Here is a 22,940-nt window from a genome sequence, read left to right as displayed (position 1 = left end):
TTCGCATAGCCAGGAATTTTGTATAGGATGCTACATATTAAAAATATTATATTGTTAGGTGTCTAATTTTGTTGTCCTCATTTAAAGAGTGTTGGACTTTATTCTAAGGCAATTAAGTTACTTGTAGATCAGCGCGATGTTTTTGCATCTAATTTTTGAGCTTTGTCAGGGCACGTCTGAAGTAACTTTTACTCTAGGGCCAGTTTAGCCCTGCTACTATGGCATGAGCCTTCTGGAGTCTCTGCTGAGTGTCCTCAGGGTTTAATAAGGGCTCTCCACTCTGCCTGGTCAGAACTTGCACATCTCCCAGCCTTGGGTGAGCTTTGGGAAGTGTCCAGTTTATAAGCTCTCTGCTGCTTGCTCCTTGCTGAGCTCATGCAATCCCACCCTATTCAGCCCAAGACTCAAAGAGTTGCCTGGTCATGCATGGAGAACTTCCTCTCTCTCTCTCTGTAGTTTTTTTCTCTCTGGTGCTTTGCCCATGGAATCCCAGCTACCTCAGCCTTCCTGAATTTTGATCTTTACCTCATCAACTCAGTAAGACTGCTGTGCTCTGTTTGGGCTCTCCCTCCCTGCATTGAGGGCTGATACATGACTCCTAAGTGGAAAGCCATGGCAATCAGAGGACTCACCATATTTGTTTCCCTTATCTCCAGGATCACAGTCCTGTACTGTGCCTGAAACTGCTTGTTTCATGTATTTTCTCTCATTTTTTAGTTGTTTACAGTGGGAGCTAGCAATTTCCTCTAAGATCCCTCTGGGGTAGTGCACCAATGATCCAGTCTGGGTGTATCTTCCCTCTAGAAACTTGTACGGAAATGGATCTAGGGTTAAAGAAGTCTAAGAAAAGTCAGAAGGGTCATTCTGATCTGCTTCTTAGAGAAACCCAAGATAAAGACTCACCACCCAGTATCAGGTCAAATTTTATAAGAATTGTTAGTGTCCATCAACTGGTGGTTGGATAAATAAAATGTGGTATATCCATGCAATAGAATATAAGTGGGCATAAAACGAGATGGAGTACTGGAAAACGCTATAGCATGATGAATCTTGAAAGCATGGTGCTAAGTGAAAGAAGCTAGTTATGAAAGACTGCGTAGTGGATGATTCCATTTATATGATATGTCCAGAATAGGCAAATCTATAGAAATAGAATACAGATTAGTGGTTGCTTAGTAGGCATGGGGGGCAGGGAGTGACTACTAGTAGGTAGAAGGTTTCTTTTGGAGAGGGACAAAATGTTCTAAAATTAGACTGTAGTGTTGCCCAAGCTCGTGAATGGACTAAAAAACATTGACTTGCACACTTCAAGTGGGTGGATTGTATGGCCTGTGAATTATATCTCAGTAAAACTCTTTTAAATTGTGAGCAATTTCCTTCTGCGCTGAAGGTAATGAAGGGATGGGAAGGTGCTGTGGTGGGATGGAAGAGAAGCCTCACCCCTTAGATTGATGTATGTACATACTGGATGGAGTATTCATTCCTGAATGGAAACACGTGACCCGTGAAGCATTTGCACAGTTTTCTTGGGGGCGGTGGTGGCTCCTGTCCGAGGTTAGTCTTCGACACCATTCACTCCTTCTTAATTACTTCAACCGGAAGAGAATCCGTGCCAAGTTTTAGTTTTATCACCTCTTCCCAGCCTTCTCTCTTCTCTGGAACCTGGGGAGCAGTGAGCATGTATTGAGTGACTACTGTGTGCAGGGAGAAGGGACATTAGAGCACATCTAGCCTTACCCGTGACCTCAGAGGAACCTGAGAACAGGAGAGCAGAGAGTGTCACATGGCCTCTGGAAACTGTAATGTCACCTTTGTGTCCCCTGTGTCACTGTTCAGAGCCACCAGAATAAGGGTGACATGGTAGTCAAATCCCAGCCGAGGTTGGAAGAGCAGGCACACCCTTTCTGTGGAGTCTTCCATTGTCAAAGATGAAGTGAGTTTTTAAGTGAGTCCTCTTACCTTCAAGCATTGTGAGTTTTCCCCGAAAGAAAAATTGTTATTTGTTTGCAGGCTTTTTGCAGGGGTCTTCATCAATACAATTCTTAGTGGAAATTTAGGTTAAGACCCTGAGCTTTGCTTAAAAATACTAACAGCTCACATTTATTGAGTTCTTACCATATGCCCTCCCCCAACCACAGTTCAAAGCACTTTCAGGTATAGTCAGCCCCTTGCTGAAGCTCTCTCACTGTGTACAAGGAATGGAAAAAGACTGCATTTCTTTTTGCCACTATTCTGTTTTCCTGCTGAATTTTCAGTAATTCAGGTAGAGTCTTCCTTCAGCTCAGGAATTCTGCATCCAGGTTGGACCCCGCCCTCGGCCAGCTAAGCCAGCAGGTTGGCCCCAGAGGCTTGACAGGTCTTGCGCTCTTGGTGCCAAGTGAGGACAGTGCACTCATCAGATGCGGCTTGTGTGCTTTTTCTCTAGGATCATCCATGAAGATGGCTTCTCCGGAGAAGACGTGAAACAGTATAAGCCTGTTGTCTACAGCAACACCATCCAGTCACTGGCAGCCATCGTCCGGGCCATGGACACTCTGGGCATCGAATATGGTGACAAGGAGAGAAAGGTAGGTTGCTGAGCCCATGGGCACTGTAAGGAGAAGGCCTGTCCTCCTTATAATGTCGGCTGCCTTATAGAAACCAAAAGAGAGTGCTGTCTGTGATAGAGAAGGCTAGTCGCCAGCCCAAGCCAGTGTACCAGTCAGCCTGGCAAATTCGGTCAAACAGGGGTGTAGGTGCTGGGCACACCTCCAAAGCAAAATCGCCAACAAAGACGACAGCCACCAAATGCCGGGGTTTATTCTGCATATGACAGAGGGTTGCTGATGTCTTAAATTGGGACTCCTGCAGCATTATACAAGTACTTGCCCTTGGGCAATTAACTTGAACGGAAGTATTTCTCAAACCAGACGAGAAATACCTGAGCACCGTCTCCCCGCCTCAGGAGAGCGTCCTTGCCTTCTTGGGAGCAGGCTGTAGCCATTTGGATTTGACTATCTATCCTCCTTTACACCAAGGGATGTGTTGTCTGCCTCTCCCGGGTGAGCTGGAGGGCCTAAGGGGCTCTCCTTCCTGCAGGAAGTTGATATCCTAGAACAGGGACTGTTTTACCTTTTTTTTTTTTTAAATTTTTAAAATTCCAGTGAGTTAACATATGCTGTTAATATTCATTTCAGGTGTACAATTTAGTGATTCAACACTTACATACAAGGGACTGTTCTTCAGTTGAATTCCCAGGTGTCTGATAAGTGGTGAATGGAATAAGTGTATAAAAGCCTCTTATTTGCAAACATTTGCATTAACCATAAGACTGAAACATATACAGCTACACTTGGCAAAGCTAAATAAAAGAGAGAGGGAAGGAAAGAAAAACAGTCTTAGAGAATTCTATCCAGAAGTGGCTCTCTGTCCCCTGGTGAGACTGTGAATCCCAGCAACCCTTTCCCTCTGTCCTGGAGGGCAGAGGAGAGCAGATTGGGAGGTCTTTGAGTGCCTGGGCCCGCACATTGGAGCCTTTGGATAGAGAGAATTCATCTCTGATTACTGTGTGATTCAGTTGTGCGTTGTACATATCCTGTCTTTGCTAAAAAAATCATCTCCTTCCCAGAGGAAAACTATCCTTGCCTCTGAGTCTGATGAGGAACCTTTGATAGATAGCTCTAAGTGTAAAATTCAATATTTTATGCACAACATTCTAATTCCATGGGGCAGAGTCATGCCAGCTCTGGCATGGGCTTCTCCTCCATGGGGGGTGGGGGGGTGGATGGGGGGTGATTTGTTGATGGAGGGTGTGTCCGAGGCCAGCCTGGGCCAGGGAAGCCAGGGCCCCTCCCACTGCTCCTCCGGGAGGCCGAGTCCTGCAACTGGTTCTGCAGAGGAAGCTCTTCCCACTGGGGGGACTGGCTTTGGTTTCGGCCATAGAGCCAGGGCCCGTGGAAAGAGGGGTACCACTAGTGCTTGTCTTATTTCCATTACATATCAGCCGATGGCTTCTAGTGGGCCAGGCACTGTGCTGGCTGCTGGGGATCCAGGAATGAACCCAGTGGGGGCAGCACCCCGAGAAAGCAGGCATTTAGCACATACATACTCCCATCAGCACAATCAACCTAGCAGGTTACAAGGCTCCATTTCTTTTAATAATAGTAATGGTCACGGTGATCATAGGAAGGGCTGTCTTTTATGGCGCACCTCCTTGCTGCCAGGCTCTCTGCTGAGCATTTTACATATGCTAACTCATTTTCATTAACTCGGGCATGAAAACCCGGAGCAGGAAATGCCTGGTGCGATCTTTAGACAAGGACAGGCCATGGGCCTCTTAGCCAGAGAAAGAACAAGGTACCTGAATCTCCGTCCCCCAAATGACAGCGACCGTGCAAGAGGCACATGTGTCCGCAGCACGTACCCACCACACAGACACACACATACGTACATCTACGGCCTGTGTGCTCTTCCAAGCGGATGTGTGTTCACTGCCGTACCTGCCTCCCAACCATTTCCCTCCCAAAAACTTCCTGCCCTGACCAAAACACGGAAATTCATTCTGACTTTGGAATTCTTTTCCCCTTCAGTTCTGAAAGCACGACTTATTCCTGTGGGATTCCCACCCCCTCCCCACCATTTGATTATGCTGAACAGAGAGATGATTGCTTGGGAGTGGCTGGGAATACACTGTATCAAGGACGGCTCTGGGGGCCCCTGGGGCCTCTGTGGCTCTTTCTCTTCTTTGAGGTTTCCCCCTCAAGACAGTCATCAAGCAGGGGGCCAGGGAAGGTACCAGTACAGAGGGGCACCAAGAACGGAGTGGAGATGCCCGGAAGAGTCCGCTGGACTTGGTAGCGTTGGAGGCCAGTCCTGTTAACAGTGGGTGGCATCACAGCAGATGTCTGACCCACCCCCAAAGCAGCACCAGCTCCTCGGGCACAACCCTCCTGGCTGACAAAGGCCTCCAGGCCCTTGGGCACCTCTCTGTCATGTCCCCTGTGAGGAGCAGAAAAGTCGACCCAAGACTCAGGCCAAAGTGAGCCAGACATCTGGGGAAAGTATTTTCTGGAAGTGCGCTGGCATGGATTTGCTGTCTGGGAAGCTGAGTGCAGGGATCCCCATACATTAATCTGGGTTGGGGCGTAGAGGCAACTACTTCAGACTGAAATCTTCCCCTGGACCTGGAAGGGACATTTGTGATGAAATCTGGCTCTGAGAAGGAGCCAGCCATGCGAGCAGAGGGGAACAAAGTTCCCAAATAAGCACCAAGGCACCAAGGTCCTGAGAAAGGAGTGAGGCTAGCATGTTGGAAGAGAGAATGCCTGAACCACACCCTGGGAGAGGGGTGGGGCCCTGGGGTACTGGACGCCTTCCAGTCAGATCTGCCTACAGCCAGCCAGATGGTGCCCAGATGCCCTGACCCAGGGCTGGGTCTCCAATCGCTTTCTCTTTGCTCTCTCAGGACCCCAGGAGGGGCCTACGTGGAGGATCTGCTGTTTGGATGTTGTGAAAAGTGCCCCATGCAGAGCAGATCCAGATTCGTGTTTCGGCCTCCAAAGACCTCCTTTATTCTCTTGGCTTCTCCCCTTCTGCCCTCCTCCCCCAACCCATCATAAACTATCTAGAGGAAGACAGCCCACGTCCAGAGTCTGCTTGGGCCAGCCAGGTTTGCAATCTCCGTACAAAGAAGCATCTAGAAGCTTCCTTGCTGTACCTCATTAGAACAGGTGTCCCTGACTTCTCTTGGTAGCTGGCTCATCCACCCCTCCTGGCCCTCCAGTGGAGGGAGGAGCGACTGCTTTCTCCTTCAGCCTCTCTGTGCATGAGCCCAAGCCTGAAGAAGCCACGACATGGGGGCAAGCATCCGGGATCCCCTTACAGCAGTCTGGGGTTTCCACACCCCATGTCCCAGGCACACCAGACCACAGACCCTCTCCCCAAAGACACCACACACTCGTATGCCTCCAGGCCTTAGCTCAGGATAATACCTCTGCTTCCAGTGCCCTTCGCCCCTTCACTTCCTCCTGGAATTCCTCCTGTTGAGTGAGGCCCAGCTTAGCTCCTTTCTCTTCCATGAGGGCTTTTTCTTCCATCCCCTTGACAGCAGAACTCAGCTCAAGGCTTTCCCTCCATTGAGCGCTTACCCATGCACCGGTATGAAGACTGGTTACGTTACTCTTTCCTTAGAGCGGCGACCCTTGCACTCTAGGGTGATCAAAACCCTTTTGAGCAACTAATGAAAGCAGTGAGCCTTCTCTCCAGAACAGTGCACACATGCACACATCTGGGAAATCCTGCATTACAATTTCAGGGGGCTCTGGCACTCATAAAGCCTGGAATAAGAACTACTTCATGATTTTAGGTCCTTCTGCCCAAAGCCTGTGTCATTTATCTTTCAGTCCCCTCTTCACCCAAACAACCTGCACAGGGCTCAGAATATAGTAGGCCTTCACAAAAAGCCTCTTGAGTGGAATGACATGTCTCAGTTCCTCAGCTGTCACAGAAAAAAGGAAAAGTACCTGTGATTCATCACTAAATGAGCAGATACTGACTGAGTACCTACTATGGGTAGACTTTGTGCAAGTGTTCAGAGGTATGTGACACAGAGCCTTTAAGGAGTTGATTTAAAACTTGATCTTCAAGGAGTTGATTTAAAACAGATGAGCATATGGAAAGGTGGAAAAAAAGAGGGGGGGGGAACAAACCATAAGAGACTCTTTTAACGATGGTGAACAAAGTGAGGGTTGGTGGAGGGAGGTAGATAGGGGATGGGCTAGATGGGTGATGGGCATTAAGGAGGGCACTTGTTGTGATGAGCACTGGGTGTTGTATGCAACTGATGAAACACCAAATTCTACTCCTGAAGCCAATATTACACTAATGTTAATGAACTAGAATTTGAGGAAAAAGGGAGTTGATCTCCTTGGGAAGACAGGGCTCACAAGCTGAATGCACTCAGCCATCACAAGGCGGTCAGGGAGAGCCTCTTAGAGGAAATGAGGCTGGCACTGACCTTGAAGCAGGGGTATAAGCTTGACAAGGGCAGATATGGGTAAGGAAAAGGACTTGAAGCAGGAGGAACAGGAGTAAAGGCAGTGGGTTGGTAGCAACCAAAACAGATCTGAGGAACAGAGAAGGCCAGTGACCAGAACGGAGGGTTAGGATATGGCGAGGTGTGGGAGGGTTAGAAGATGCAGTGGGGTCCAGATTGGGGGGGATGGGGGAGCTTGGAAGGTGCGCCGAGGAGGTTGGGTTTGATCCTGGTGGCAACAGGCAGCCATTGTTAGATTTCTGAGCTGGGGAGGGGTGGGATGAACATGAGTTTTTAGGAGAGTCTCATGATGGCCAGTGTAGGGATGGAGGGACTAGTAAGATGAGGACTGCAGGTAGGGAGGAAGGCTTGGGAGCTACAGGGAATGACACACGTGCAGAGCTCTGTTCTCCTTGGGGGTTGGAAAGGAAGGGCAGCAAAGTGATGTGTGGTGATGAGAGGAAGGTGAGGGCCTGGGACGGATGGGCTGCTGGGGCAGAAGGGTGAGGATCCGGAGACTGGCTTACTGAGCACAAGTGAAACCTGAAGCAGCAAGCAGGAGATGGGGCTGGACTGGGCCCAGTGTGCTGAGTCTCCTTGCGAACCAGTGGGCTGCCCGGTGGGAGTGATCAGCAAGCAGATGGATCAGAGAACCAAAGCTTTAGGAATTACAGGTGGTGATAATAGTGACTTCTGGTCTGTCTGTTTCAGGACCCCGTTTAAACAGTTGACAGTATTTACTTAATCCTAACAGCCACCTGTGCAGTGGGTGCTGTGGTTATCCCTTACAAGTGAAAAAAAAATGAGGCCGGGAGGCTCAGTGACTTGCCCAAGGTTCTGCAGGCAAAATACATAAGTATATGCTCTAGATAGGACTCCTAACAAAGCTGTCGGCCCTGTGAGTCAGGTCCAGAGCAGAGTCCCATTTAAAGAGGCACAGCAAAATCACGCACAACAGATCTTTAAAAGAATCTCAATTCTCTATCCTAAGTCTCTCTAAAAATATGAAAAGGGACCCAAAGGACAACTCCCACTCCTCTTTTTCTCATATAGCCTTTCCCGTCATCTTTCTCTTGTCTGCCCACCCCCACCATCTTATGCTGTCCCCCCCAAAATTCTACAGGCACCGCCTCTCTCCCCCCAGCCTTCAAGGCTTTCCCTCCTTTGGCCTCTTTCTCCTTCTCTCTCCCCAACCTTTTTTCTCTCTCTTTCTTCCTCTCCTCTCTGCCGGGAGGGTGTCCTGTAACCTGTAAGAGGTTCCCTCTCTTCCTCTCCTCTCTCCCTTTCTTTTTTTTTTTTTAATTTTATTTATTTTTTTTTAAAGATTTTATTTATTTATTTGACAGACAGAGATCACAAGTAGACAGAGAGGCAGGCAGAGAGAGAGAGAGAGGGAAGCAGGCTCCCTGCCGAGCAGAGAGCCCAATGAGGGACTCAATCCCAGGACCCTGAGATCATGACCTGAGCCGAAGGCAGCGGCTTAACCCACTGAGCCACCCAGGCGCCCTCCTCTCTCCCTTTCTCCATCTGTCTCTCCTTCCATCTCTCCTTCCCCCAACCACCTCCTTTCTCCCACCCTCTCCTCCTCCCTTCCCTTCCTCTGCTTCCCTCCGCTCTCTCCCTCCTCGCATGCCCCACCCCTCCACCCCGCTCATTATCATGTAAATTGTCTTAACCTTTGGAGCTGAGTCTCTCCCCCTCCTCCTGCTTCCTCAGTTCTCAGCCCAGGGCCTCCATCTGCATCACAAAAGCAGAGAAACTTGTCTGGCCGCACTGGCCTGAACTCAGACACTAAAAGAAAGAAAAGCTGGGGGAAACTGGACAATTACAGGGTTAGAAGGTTCACTTGGACCCGTGGGGGGATGGGGAAACAACCCCATGTTCACAGATTTTATTACACACGTACATATGAACATACATAACACTGATGTGCATGTCTGTGTATACTTAGGTATGTAACACACGTTGTAAACTAGCCGGGCAAGAGGAAGAAGTTATGCCTTGAACTTGTAGGAGACTTTATTCAGTGGAAAATACTCTCGTTTTCATTTGTTCGCCATCTGTACAGGTGCATGTTTCTCTCAATAAATTATGAACTTCTCAAGGACAGAATAGAGATCTTCAGTACAATGCCTGACACAAGAAGTATTAGATACTGTGTTCATAGCCCAGGTGTACCACCAGCTCTATGGCCCTGGGTAAATTATTGAACCTCCTCAGTGCTCAGTGTTTGCGTCTTCAAAATGGGCATAATCCTAATACCTTCTTCATTCTTCTGCTATAAGATTAAATGAGATAATGCTTGCAAAGTACTTGGGATAGTGCTCGACACATAGAAAGTTCACAGCACATATTAACTCTTGTTCTTTTTTTTGGTTTTATTGTTTATAATTATTGGTAAGATCTTGATGAGTTATCCTCACAGGGGCTTGGTGAGGAGTGGGTACAGTTTGATCTGCGTTTTGCATGTTAGAAACAGAGGCACAAGGACAGGGTTACTGACCTAAACAGAACTGAAGATTGGTGCTGGTTGGCGTGGCTGCCTGGTGCTCCTCTGTCCCAAGGGGCTTCATTAGAACTGCCCCCACCCTCACGCTCCCCGCCCCTCCTGAGATAATGGCAGCTCTTTGGGGAGGCAGAATCACATTTCACACCTGGTTTCCAGAATGTCATTGGATCTCCTCTGGTACAAGAAATCTTGACATTTAAGTCACACAGTGGAGCTCAGAACCCTATCTTTTTTTTAATCAGGGAAATATTGTGGCCTCATCTGCACGGCGCGTTTGCCCTATAGTTTACATGAATTCTGAATCGGGCAGAAACAAGGATACTGTCTGGCCTGTGTCCGCCTGGAGAAACCTCAGGGGTGGTTGTCAGATCTGATGGGGACTGGGGGAGGTGACGGATGACGGCCTCTGTGCACCTGTGCCCAAACCTGAGGCCAGGAAGAGGCTTCCATGGGGCAGCAGCATGGACGCCTGCCGCGCCCTGCACACCTAGGCTCTCCAGCCACACCAACCCAGGCCCAGTCCTGCTCTGATCCTTGGCCTGGCCACATGGGTAGAGTTGAAAACTCCTCCATTCAAGACCATCGTAATTCTACTGCTCCATTTTGCAGATGGGGCAAACAAGCCCCATATGGCCCAAACAGGAAAGGGACTTACTCAAGAGATGAGGAGGCAGCCGAGGACTAGAATGTCAGGTTTCTGGAATCACGGTTCTCTTCTCTTTCCATCTGACCGGTCTGCCTCAGATCACCCAGCCAATGTGGGGCCTCATTTCCTTTCATTCGGTTGGTCAGTCAGTCATTTCACAAATACTTACCGAGCACTCACTTTGTGGCAGACCATGCATTCCTATCCAGCAGGGTTGTCTACAAAGATTAAGAAGGTCTTGGGGCTCCCCAGCTTCGGCAGAGATCGTGTTTCTGGGATGAGAAGGTGGACTTCTTGATTTCTGAGGCCTCAAGCAGCCCTAGCATTCCAGCTCTGCAGGACCCAGTGCAGCCAGGTCAGCCCCCTCCCTGCAGTCCAAAGCCAGATCTGGCTGTAGGAACCTCGGTCCAGGCTTGCGGCAGCAGCCGTGTCTGCCCTCACGTTCCCCGCATCACTGTGTTCAGTGCGGAGCAGGGTTCACCAGTGACTCCAGGTGAGTGCCCTCTCAGGCCAAGTGCTGGGCTAGGTGCTAGGGGCATTCCTATGAATAGGACAGACACAGCCCCTGCCCCCAAGGGGCCCGGGCAAACAGGACAGACACTTCAGGCACTTCCTATTTTTATGCAAGCGCCGCGATATGAGCCCTGAGACAGGTGAGGATGACAGACGTAGTAACTGTGTCCTAACTCCTGGCTGTCTGAAGATGACATGAATCAAGAGGCACGAGCTCCTCGAGCAGGGCCCGGCACATAGTAGGTGCTCAGGAGAGGTGACTTAGTATTCAGATCATGTGCCTTGAAGCAAAGTGACCACTACTCTAGTTGTTTGTTTGTTTGTTTGTTTGTTTGTTTAAGATTTTATTTATTTATTTGACAGAGAGAGATCACAAGTAGACAGAGAGGCAGGCAGAGAGAGAGGGAGAAGCGGGCTCCCTGCTGAGCAAGTAGCCTAATTCGGGACTCGATCCCAGGACCCTGGGATCATGACCTGAGCCGAAGGCAGAGTCTCAACCCACTGAGCCACTCAGGTGCCCCCCACTACTCTAGTTTTAAAAGGTTGCTTGGGCATGGCCGCTGAGGGGAAGGAGGGAGACAGGTCCCGGCCTTCTGGGCAGAGGGTCACTGCAGCTGAGAACACACAGGGGGACAGGCTTTGGCTTAGGTTCTGTCCTGTGGTCAGCTGTCCATCCTAGAGAAACAGTAGGGATGCCAGAACAGGCTCGAATAAGCCAGTTCATGCAAGCCTGGCCCTTAGACGAGAGGCTGCTGAGGGGAAGCTGAGCTTTCTCAGGTGGACATTGGATTTTGCTAAGCACTTTGTTGAAAACCTTTTACTAAATGTTGATAAAAGGCCAAGCCATCCCCTGCCTTAGTAGTCTAGTGTTGGGAACACAACTCGGTCTCGCTTGTTGATGGAGGATCACCCTGGGCCCTGGGATCCTCTCTGTGGACGTGGGGGACTGTGGTCCAGGCCCAGAGATGAAGGACGTTCTCCTAGGATGCTGGGCTCAGTATGCTGCCCCAGGGCCTTCTGAAGACGTTGCTTTGCTTTGGGGACAGAGTTTTTGGAAAACAGTTTACCTAGGAGAAAGCCCACATTCTTCCTGCCATGAGGCCCTTGACCTAGAGATGCCAGGCCAAGTCTGAACACAATCCCTGAGCTCGTTAGGGAGGTATTTGACGTTTCGGATTTCAGGTAGTCGTGCTCTTAACTATAAGTGGTAAGTGCTCCAGCCAGTCACTCCAAGTGTCACTGGGTAAGTTAACATGTCTTTGGCTGTGAGGAAAAAAAACACTCTCCCAGCGGTGTCCGAAACCGTAGGGACAGTCAATGTCTTGTGGATAGGGAGGCCCGAGCATTGGCACTCCCAGGGCTCAGCCCCAGGGCCGGGATCTGCACTTGGAGGCTTTCTGGGTGCTCTTGGTTCCAAGATGGCAGGAAACACACCTCCTCTCGAGGAGTCCAGAGGCGGGTGGAAGAAGCAGAGCATCCCGACTTCTTACTCCACATTGGCCTAGAAGATAGAACTGTGGACCCTTGTGCCATTCTAGTGGGACACACAGGCAGAGAGCAGTTCAGGGATAACACGGGGTACCGCCTGCAGGCAGCCGTGAGAAGCAGAAAGCCCACGAAAGTGGCATGCCAAGGTGATGGGAAGCCGAGTCCAAAGCCCGGGGGGTTGGGGGCAGTGGATGATCTGGGGGATGGGGACTCCAGGGTGAACTGTCCTTCCAGGCGATGGCAGAGGAGGGGCCTGGTTTCTTCTCTGGTTTTGGCTCTGTCGTAGTCCCACTGTCTTCCTCTCCTCAGGCTGATATAAGAAAAATACCATAGCCTTAAACAATAAAGACACGTTTCTCGCCATTCTGGAGGTTGGGAAGTCGGAGATCAGCAGAGCAGACCCACCTTCTGGTTCCTGGGCAGCTGTCTCCTCACGGGGCCCTCACATGGCAGAAGGGATGGGGGAGCTCTGTGGGCTCACCTGTATGAGGGCCCTCGTCCCATCCATGGGGGGACCCTCATCCATGGGGGCTCTGCCCTCATGACCTCATCCCCTCTCACAGACCTTCCTTCTAATACCAGTACACTGGGGATTAGGTCTCAACACAGGAACTTGCAGGGCAACAGGGATGCAAACATCCATCCGTAGCACCACAGAGACCCAGAAAGTCGATGTTGTCCCCAGAGGCACCAGAGACAAGAAAATAGCTGCTGGCCAGTGAATGCCAACAGCCTAAAGCTGGTGGCAGAAGTCCGGGGGAAGGACATCCATCTGGAGCATTGTTGGGTAGGGCTCCCCAGGCCCAGCACAGTGGTCAGGCGCCCTTGGCCCTGCACTACCCCCACACCCCAGCTTCGGTGGCTTATGAGGTATGACTGAGGCTGCAGCCAGCCCTGGCCCCCATCTGGCCCCAACGCCCCTTCCGTGGCATGTCAAGTAGAGGGGTGCTAAGGCCAGGCTGCCGTGGCCTTTGCCCGTTCATGTGTTCATTGCCTATAGAAAGGGCCATAGGATTTTTTTTTTTTTAAAGGAAAAGGAAGCATAAATGGGAGAGCCCGCAGGAACACAAGGCAGTGAGCAGTCAATGAAGGCCGCAGGCAAGGATGCCTCGCACTTGCGTGGCTCTCTGTCTCTCTCTCTGACTCTCTCATGCTTGCTTACCCGCCCCCTCCCAGCAAGCCACTAATTACTCTGCTCTGACGGTGGGAGAATGTTACAGCCGTGCAAAGAAACATCCCGTAGCATCTGGACTGATGTGCGTCCCCACTAATGGCCCTTCCCATGGTGTCCAGGAGGCCCCTGCGTTACAGCCCATCCTGTGTCTGTCTGGCTGCCCCACGGCGGGAGCTGCTGGCCTCCTCTCTGCAGAGCCATCCCTGTGGATGCATCCTTCCGGCTCAGCATAGTGGTTTTAAGGGGGCAGGCGAGCTACCAAGGGGAACTCCCAGCCTTAGAAGATGGCAGAGAACTAGCTGAAGATGGCTAAGAGACAGCCTGCCTGACCAACACCATTTCTGTGAGGTTCCTGGCATATCGAAAAATAAAGAATGCCCAAGTCAAGGTCACAAAAGTGTGGTGTAGTTTAAATGTCTATGCTTAACAGTGAGTACCTTGGACCCACTGCAGACACAATGCAGTATAGCTGTGGTACCTAAAAATCAGCTCCAGGCCTACTGTATTCATTCACAGGGCAGTGCCGGCCATGTGGTCCTGCGGTAGGTCACCTGGGAAAGTTTTGTGACCGGCATTGTCACCTTTTACTACCGTGCTCTCTCCCCGACTATGTCCATTACCTCATTTGCTCCAAGCCCCCACTTTGAGCTCTTTGTGAATGCACGGTCCCTTTCTGGGGACCCAGGACACCACAGAGGAGCAGGACACCACAGAGGAGCCTGTTTGCTAAAATCCAGCTTGTTGGTTGGCACCGGGGACTGAAAAAGGGGTTAGGATTGTCAAGGCAGCAGCACCACATAGGGAAGACCACAATCATAGGCCACGTGGGGATGGCCAAGGTGGTATCCGGGTCTCCCCCAGCTCAGCGGCCCTGCTCCTTTGGAGGTGGGGGGTGGGGCCAGGAGGCACCAGGGAAGTTCCACACACGTGGGGGTGGGGGTGGCTTCCCGACAAAACCCAAATCCATCTGCCCCTTGACAGTCACGTACACATTCACCCTGCACTTGACTCTGTTTGCTCCTCCTTCGTGTTACCGGCAAGACAACTTACAGTGGTCTGGTGTCACTGCCAAAGACCCTTCTCCGGACAAAGTGGGCTTCTTTTGGTCACCAGTATAGAAGGCACTGTCAAACTGGCTTGTGAAAAAAAGTCATCTGGCCCAAGGATTAAGAAGTCTAGAGGGACAGCTGCAGGCGAGGCTTGATTCAGCTGCTCCCGGGACATCCCTGGCTTCTCCTCATTGCTCCACTCTGTCCCACTATGTGATCTTTACCTTGGGCTCCATGAATTCGCTCTCTCACCTTGCCTATCGTTGGCTACAGCAGTAGACTCACTACCTCTTCCCACCACACCTGACCTGGCAGCGAGCGTCCTGGCACATACGGAGATAGGCCACACCTTGCTGGCTCTTCCCTAAGCAGCTCCCCAGGTCCTGGGGGTCCCTCTCTCCGTGGTCCTGTTGGACCACAGGCCCATCCCTTAACCACTCACTGTGACCAGAGTTCACCCGGGGCTAGAGCCGGGCTTTGCAGTCAGAGGGACATGACCTTGAATCCTGGCCCTGCCTCTCACGACATTGGACTTCAGGCGGCTCACCTGGCCCAGGGCACCTCAGATTCCTCTTCCAAAAACTGAGGATGGCAGCACTACCTGCTGACAGGCTTGTTCTGGTTAAAAGCAATGACGCAGACGAAGAGCTAAGCAAGGCGCCTGGTACGGGGTATGCGCTCCGTGAACAGCTGTTGCTTCCTTCCCCTCTTACCCCACTTCGCTGCCTGTCTGGGGAGGAGCCACGGCCAGAAGTCCGGACGCGACAGTGTTTCAAACTTGGCGTGAAGGGTTAGTGCCAAGGCCTCTGAGTTACTGCAGGTCAAAGAGGGGGCCTCCCCGCACGCCCCACCTCCTGCCCGGACCTGTTGGTTCTGGTTCTGGAGCCTCAGCTCCTGCTCTTGCTGGCTTGGCCGGAGTGGCGCTGAGGAGCACAGCTCCCGAGCCAGAGCCCGGCGAGGCCTGAGAGAAGCCAGAGAGGGAGCAACAAGGAAGAAGAGGCAGGGCGGCAGAGACGGGGAGGGGAGGCAGACGGTTCTAGGGGCCTGGGGAGCTCCTGAGGTGGTTCTTCATGAGTGGAAGGGTTATGCCATCAGGTGCCCCTGAGTCAGCGGGGGGCTTAGCCCAGTGCCTGGCAGCTGCTGGTAATTTATGTTAGGGTTGTGTGGCCCTGTGGATGCCATTCCCATGGCGAGCCGCTCCTTAGGCCCTCCACATACAAATGTCTGCTCCCTCTCCGACATGCCCACGTCTGTCTCTCTTTTTCGTTCACCCGCCCATTTGTTTGGGAAGCCTGTGTTCTGGCCATGTCTGCACTGGCCAAGTGCCAAGCCCTGGGTGAGCGGAAACAGGCAGGGGTGCTGCTGTCCCAGAGCTCAGTCTGGGAAAAGATGGACACCCCTTAGAAACTCTAGAGAGCTGAAAACATCCTGGCTGCAGGCCCGGCCTGGCCTGTGCTACAGGACAAGGTGTCTGACAAAGAGCGGCAGGGACTGGCGTGAGTGAGGCAAACGAGAGCGGGAGAGAAGCAGCAGGACATTGCGGGCAGGTGGAACAGCATGTGCAAAGGCCCTGAGGTGAGGAGTCCTGACCAAGTGTAAGGGTCTTGAAGAAGACCAGTGTGACTGATGCCCACAGGTCGAGGGGGCAGAGGGGTAGGAGATGAGGCTGAAGAAGGAGCCAGGGGCCAGCCAGATGAGAGAAGCTTCTCAGCCATGGGAAGAATTTTGGCTTTGTTCCTAGCTCAGAAGGAAGCTACTAAAGATTTTTCCTTATGGCTGCCGGGTGGAGAATGGCTAGGTGGCAGCAAGAATGGCAACAGGGAGAAGAGTGAAGAGGGTCCTGTGGGCATCCAGGGAGAAAGAGGCACACAGTCTGTCCCAAGAAGGGACTGGGCCTCCCTCCACGTCTGCCCACCACCCACCTCACATGTGACGTTGGGCCATATTTCCTCTAGGTACACCTCCTTGGAGCCTACCAGAGCCTACAGGTGTCTGTTGGGTGAGTGGAAGGGGTTCTGCTCCACCCCTGCAGCCTAACCCAAGCCCTGAGCACAAGGACAGCCCTGGCCACCTTGCTCTGGGCATCCAGGAAGTCCTCAAGGGAACCTCCTCTGGGCTCTGTGCCTCCAGAGTGCTGTGGCCTCCCCATCCCAGCCCCTGACTTCAGTCCCTTCTGGATGTTCTGGCCTTGAATCCCTCAAACCCCTATGCTTAGCCTCAGTTTCCTCGTTGGTAAACTACAGATAATTCTGTCATTCTGATAACAAATAACCATGGACAGAGAGCTCTTGCATTGCAATGTGCTCCTGCAAACCCAGCGTGAGCCTGTTACTTCCACTGACGCCCACAGGCCCTTCTGGCTCAGACAGCCAGCTCACGTCACCCAGCGCAAGTGCTAGCAGGCCACGTTCCCCCCTTCCTCTCTCCCCAGGCAGCCCAGCAGCGGCTGACGGCTTCTTGAGGAGCTGCGGACAAAGAGCGTTCACACACCCAGACTGCCCTCCCCCGGTGTCTCTGGTCCCAGGTCCCCAGGGCGCAGTCCTGAAATAGCTCACTGCCAAATTAGGTCCAGCGTTTCCAGCTCTGTGGGCGCCTCCTCCCCTTCCCCAGCCCTCTGTCTTCCTTCCATTCTCCTTCCTTCCACACTTCCCTGCACGGTGCCCAGACCAGCTGGTTCCCCTGATGACAACTGGCCAAGGAAAGGAAGGAGCTGTCTGGGCCCGAGGAGCCTGCTGGGGGCTCCACCACCATTTGCAGGTTCTGGGCCTGGGTGTCCGAGTGGCGGAGGTACCTTGACTCCCAGATCCTGCCCTCCCCGGGACCAGGTCCAGGAGTTTGGAGGTGGGGGGGGGCTGACTCTTGTATCCACACATGGAGAATGATCTGCCCCCCTTCCACGCAGAGCTCTAGATGTGGTGGGCAAAGAGCACAGGCTTGGGACTCAGGTACAGGGTCAAAACCAGACCCTCCTTTCTGGGCTCTGTGACATCGGGCAGGTTCCTTGTGTACCTTAAACCACAGTTTTCTCATATGTAGAAAAAATGATACCAGTGTCTTTCAAGGGTGGGTGGCTGCCTCAGTTAGTGCAGCGTGTGACTCGATCTCGATAGTGAGTTCGAGCCCCAGGTTGGGTGTAGAGATTACTTAAAAATAAAATCTTAAACGAACAAAAAAACAGTGGATTTCAATCCGGATACAGGCTTACCTGCTGTAACCAAGACCCCTAAGTAACAGTGACATCGATTAGAGAAGGGTGTCTCTCTCTTGCCTCAACTGCCCAGATGTGACCCAGGATCAGGCCCTTCTGTCCACAGCTGAGAGGCTCTGTCACCTTCAGGGTCACTGCTTCCTTTCAGGCCTGAGAGGCAGCTCCAGCTACCCCTTCTCGCCAGCAGCGGGGGCAGAAAAGGAGAGGGGTTGGATTGTTGAAGGCCTTGAGTGTGAGGCCAAGGAGGATAGTCTCCATGGCGTCAGCTCAGAGGTGTCGAGCCCGGGAAGAGCCCATGCTGAGCGGCATTCCACTAGCACTGCGTGGAGGGCAGGACGGCCCACGTCTTCCCTGGACCTTGTTGCTTTGTGCTGGTTTGCTTCAGATCCACTTTTCATCCACAGCCCAGCAGTTCTCTGAACATCAGGGTCTCAGAGCCCCATCGGCCAGGACCCATGCGGCCAGCCTCCTTCTGCAGCACTGGTCTCTACCTTGCCCAGCGCCTCCGGCCCCTCCTCAGGGAAGCATCTCGGAGCACGCCGCTCTTCCCGACGCTTCCCTTCCTTGGGCCTCCGTGTCCCTTGGATTGTAATCGCAGCTTTCTCTGCAAGCACTTGCTAGGAGCGTACGATTTTGTGCTGGGAGTCTCGTTGACACTCAGCTGACCTGGGACTCCTCAGGCATTAGTCCCGTGATGTGATCGCGTAAAACACGCTTGTCTTGTCGAGTGAGCTTGGGAACCCACACCGTGTCTCCTCTCGGGGAAGCGCTATGCATGTCGCAATGTCAAAGACACTCCAGGCCCTCCAGAAAGGAAGCTTGTTGTATGTGTCTCACCCCGAATTTCCCACTGCTGTTTTTTTTTTTTCTTTTTTGAGTCATCCGATGAAGTTATGTAAGCATTCCCTGCAACCTGCGTTCTCGTTCAGGTCCTTCCTTCTACAGAATGGGAAACAGAGGCACAGTGGGAGGAGAGGCTCACACAAGGTCACATCACAGGTCACAGGAAACAAGAGCCACACTCCCACCTACCAGTAACTGTTCCCGAGCTTCCTTCCCTTCTCCAGAGTCCCTGCCCCACGCCCCCCTGCCTATCTGGTCTCCCCAGCCCTCTGCTGCTGTTGCCTCCGTGGGTGGGAGGTGTGACCCCTGGGACTAAGAGTGAAGCAGCGACACCAGATGGGGGCTCTCGTTCTTGCCGTCCCTGAATTAGAGTGGGTCCACGTTTATCCCTCAAAGACTTCCACCCTCCCCCACACTCTGCTTGGGCCCAGAAGCGCAGAGAAGGACAGCCCTGGGCACCTCTGTGCCCACACTGTTCCAAGCACTGTCTCCATGGGAACACATCTGGTCCTCGTCTTGCCCCTTGGAGGACTTCCTGCTTCTTGGTGGCACCCTGACTGACACATAGATTCCATTATGTCCTCATTCTGCAGATGAGAAAACTGAAGTTCAGGGTGAGGAGCTAACAGTGAAGCCCAAGGTCATACTGCTGCAGAGCAGGAGCAAACCCAGGCAGGCCGACCCGTAGTGTGTGCTCTCAACCAGTCTAGCGAGGATGCGGGCCCACATTCTCCATCCGGGCTTCCCCACCAGGAAGACCCCTGCGAGCCGCGGTCTGGGACCAGGCACTGAGCTGTGTACATAGAGATAACCAGTGACTCCTGGAAGACCACGAAAGGGCCAGGCTTGCTAGCTGTCAACTCTGACACCATGCCGCAGTCACCCAGCCCGCTGGCAGGTGAGGCCAAGGTGCTGACCGAGCAACTCTTCTGCCCCCTTCACTGGTTCCTGGGCCTTGCCAGCCACAGGGGTGAGTGGCCAAGGTGGAAAGACTGTTCTGGTGTCACCACCCGAAGCAGGCCAGGAAGCAAGCCCAGGGCACGTCCTTGGGCGCCAAGTCCTAGAAGTTTTCAAGCTGGAAAGGTAGAGGAGAATCAGGCCTTACCTCTGCAAGGAAAGTGGGGGAAGTAGGAAAATGCAGCCCCATTCCTAACCCCACCAGGCGCCTAGCTCCACAGGGAGAACAGCTGGTGTGAGCCAAGCTTCCTCACTGTGACCCTGACATCCGTAGGGGCAAGAGCCCAGTCTGCCTGGGATCCCCAGGAGCTCATCAGGGAGGGCTGGGGTCTTAATCACATGAGGGTTCTTCTCAAGCCAGAGGCATACCAGGTCTCAGCTCATGGCAGAAAAGCCCAGTTCCTGGCCCAGCCCCGCTCCCGGCTGGCTGTGTGACCCTCAGGCGGGTCCCTTATCCCCCAGGGCCCTACAGAAGAACCAGATGGCCTCTAAGATCTCCCCTCCACCTCCTCCTCCATGTGAGTTCTATAAATTCTAAACAGTTCTATAAATTCTCCTGGCAGAGCTTAATTGCTAAGGTTAGGTGATTGCCAGCACAAGGCTCTTCCCTTTTATCCAAAAGAGAAAGAACCGCAGAGTTTCAAAAGCAGGACATGTGTGGAAGTTGGAGACTGACTTCTTTCCAGGTGGGAGTCGCTGTTAGCGGCAGAGGGAGGCAACCCGCCCTGGTGGGGGTCCTCCATGAGCACACAGGGCCTGCAGCTTGGGGTGGGGACCAGAACGGGGCTGTAAGGATGGGCGTGGCCCCAGCCCCACAGGAGCCCCAGTGTGGACTGGTGCGTGTAAGGCACCGAGCCAGGTGGATGAAGCTACTAAGCCAGGCAGAAAAACACTGTCAAGTGTTACCACTGCTGCGTCTGTGTCAAGGGCAACCGTGTTGCAGGGTGACAGGGGCCCATGAATGGCCGGGTGAAGCTGTCAGTTTGGGTCTGATCAATCTGGGAGGCTCCCCGGGTGGTGGATTTCAGGAGCTGCTTGCTTGACAAGAAGGAGGTGGCAAGGCATACGGCACAGGCTCTGGGGGCGGGGGGTGATGCCAGGGACGCTTCTGGGCATTGTCACAAATGCTTTGCACACATGTCAGTGACAGACCCACACCCCAAACCCAGAGCGCATGGGCAGATGTCCTGTGGTGCCCTCCAGGCACCCAGAGCTCAGTGGCCAGTGCCACTGCTGAATTTCCCCCAGACCCATTCTGTGCCCTGCCCGCCCTGCTTAAGCCCCCGGAGTTTTCTCACTAGCCCTCGGCCTCTTCTGACCCTGAAGTCCGTGCTCCGAGCCACAGCCAGCAAGAACTTTTCCAAATGCGTAGCTGATCTCTGCTTCACAGCCCTCCGTGTCCCTCAAAACCAAGCCCTGCTGGCCTTGGGCCTGTGCTCCTGCCACAGGGCCTGCTTCTCATGCCTTAAACTCTATAACTTCGTTGGCCCCAGAACCTGCACAGGAGACGTTTCTCCCACGCCTGCTCCCCCCATCCATCCCTGCCCCCTGTGCCCTGCCTCCCTAGACTTGGGCTCTACTGTCACCTCTGGGAATCCTTGCCTGATCCCCCAACAGCAAGCCAGGCCTTTTGTCCTGAGGCTCTCAGAGCCCTCACAGCTTGCTTCACGGCCTTGCCACATTTGTAAATGTATGTGTGTAGAATATTTGATCCCCTGCTAGACTGCAGGGAAGGAAGGACCGTGCCTGCATGGCTCCAAGTGGAATGAGTACCTAGCACGTAGCCCTGTACCTGGCCCAGGGCAGGTAGGTGCTCAGTTAAACTCTGCTCCATAAACAGAGTTACTCGCCCATGGTGAGCTGAGTTGTCTGCTGGGGTCAGAATGGACTTATCTCATATATGTCTGGTGCACCGCACCTTCCAAAACTGAAACATCCCTCTTGCCAGTGTCTCTGTTGAGCCCAGGAAACAGCTACAGGCAGGCTCTACCCTACCCAGCCCTCCTGGTGCTCCAGCCTCAAGAAGTAACCATCACAGAGTCGAGAGTCCCTCTGGACACCTTGCACCATGAGCCAGCCCATTCCTCCTCCCCAAGCCTTGGCCTGAGAAGAGTCTCCGATTGGGGCGAGTTCTGGAAAAGTCCTGCTTTTCTAGTCACTAGCTGTGTGGTCCTTTGAAAACCCCAGAACACATGCTCTCACCGGGTCTCTCAGCCAGCTGACTGTGTGGATCCCGAGGCCCTCAGGGCCATGGCACCCGCAGATGCGCAGGGAGGCTTCCCATGGGTGTAGTAGAGAGAGCCACCAAAAGAACCACCCAGAATTTATTTTTGAGTAGCACAGTCTCCTGACCTGGATTCTGCATAGCACTCATGGGTCTTGAATAGGGCGTAAAGAACCCCCAGGGTACTGAGTGAGACTCAGACCCCACAGACTGCTATGTGGGAGCCGGAGGCCCTGGTGGCCTTGGAACTCCCTGTTGTCATGGCCTAGGCATGGACATCTCTTCATCCTTCCTCCAGTGTTTACAGAGCTTGTGCAAGTCACCTCTGTCCCTGCCTCCTTGCAGAGCCTGGTGGTGCCACTTGCCAGCCAGCAGTGTGTCCAGTGGGGAACTGCCCATCCGCTCTGCCCTTCTTTTCCTTTAGCTGCCAACTGGGGAGTAAAAGTGGTACCTACCTTGTGCTTGGGACACTGTTGAAGGGCCTGACCAGTATGCCCAGGTATGTGTAAGCTCCTTATTCATCTGCTCAGGCTGCCCTAACAAAGCATAGACTGGGTAGGTTAAGAAAAGCAAGTTTATTTTCTCACAGTCCCGGATGCAGGAAGTCTGAGGTCAAGGCTCTGGCCCATTCAGTCTCTGGTGAGTGCCCTGTCCCTAACCTGCAGATAGCCACCTTCTCATTATGTCTCCGCGTGGCCTTTCCTAGGTACCTGCTCCCAACAGGGAGAGGAAGCTCTCTGATGTCTCTTTTTATAAGGACACTAATCCTCTCAGATCAGGGCCCCCCCACCTTTATGACCTCACTTAACTTTAATTACTTCTTCACTCCAAATACAGCCACACTGAGAGTTAGGGCTTCAACATAGGAATTTTGGGTGGACACATATATTCATTCTATAGACTCATAATAAGAAGACTTACTTAGCCTTTCTGACCTTGGTGATAAACTGACCTGGCCTGTATATAACCTTTGCCAACTACACAGCTCCATGCTGAGCCCCCTTTAAGGGTGGGAGCTCTGTGTTTCCCAGCTCCAGGCTCCGGGCTTGGCACAAAAGTAAATCCCTGCCAGTTCTGACATCTTTTCCCTAATGACTAAGGATGTTGAGTATCTTGTCATATCTTTTTGGCCATTTGTATATGCTCTCTGGAGAAACTCTTAAAACCATGGCCCATTTTTCAATTAGATTATCTTATTGTTGAGTTATAAGAGTTCTTGATGTATTGTCGATACTAGTCCATTCTCAGATATATATATATATATTATTTGCAGATATCTTCTTCCATTCTATGGGTTGTATTTCCTCTTCCTTGATG

At 52.5% G+C, this 22,940-nt stretch overlaps 1 protein-coding gene across 2 annotated transcripts in view; it reads left to right on the top strand.

The window, feature by feature from the left end:
* Positions 1-22,940, top strand: part of GNAO1 (G protein subunit alpha o1) — a gene marked incomplete at its 5' end in the record, with an annotated part of 164,627 nt that overhangs the window by 80,550 nt on the left and 61,137 nt on the right. For both annotated transcript variants that reach the window (XM_080828916.1, XM_080828917.1), the window contains one exon: positions 2,426-2,567. In XM_080828916.1, the coding sequence (XP_080685042.1) occupies positions 2,426-2,567 (142 nt within the window). The remainder of the gene's footprint in view (positions 1-2,425; positions 2,568-22,940) is intronic.

This window comes from Martes martes (genome assembly GCF_963455335.1).
Source record: "Martes martes genome assembly, chromosome: 17".
NCBI lineage: Eukaryota > Metazoa > Chordata > Mammalia > Carnivora > Mustelidae > Martes > Martes martes.
This window is presented reverse-complemented; position numbering and strand designations above follow the sequence as displayed.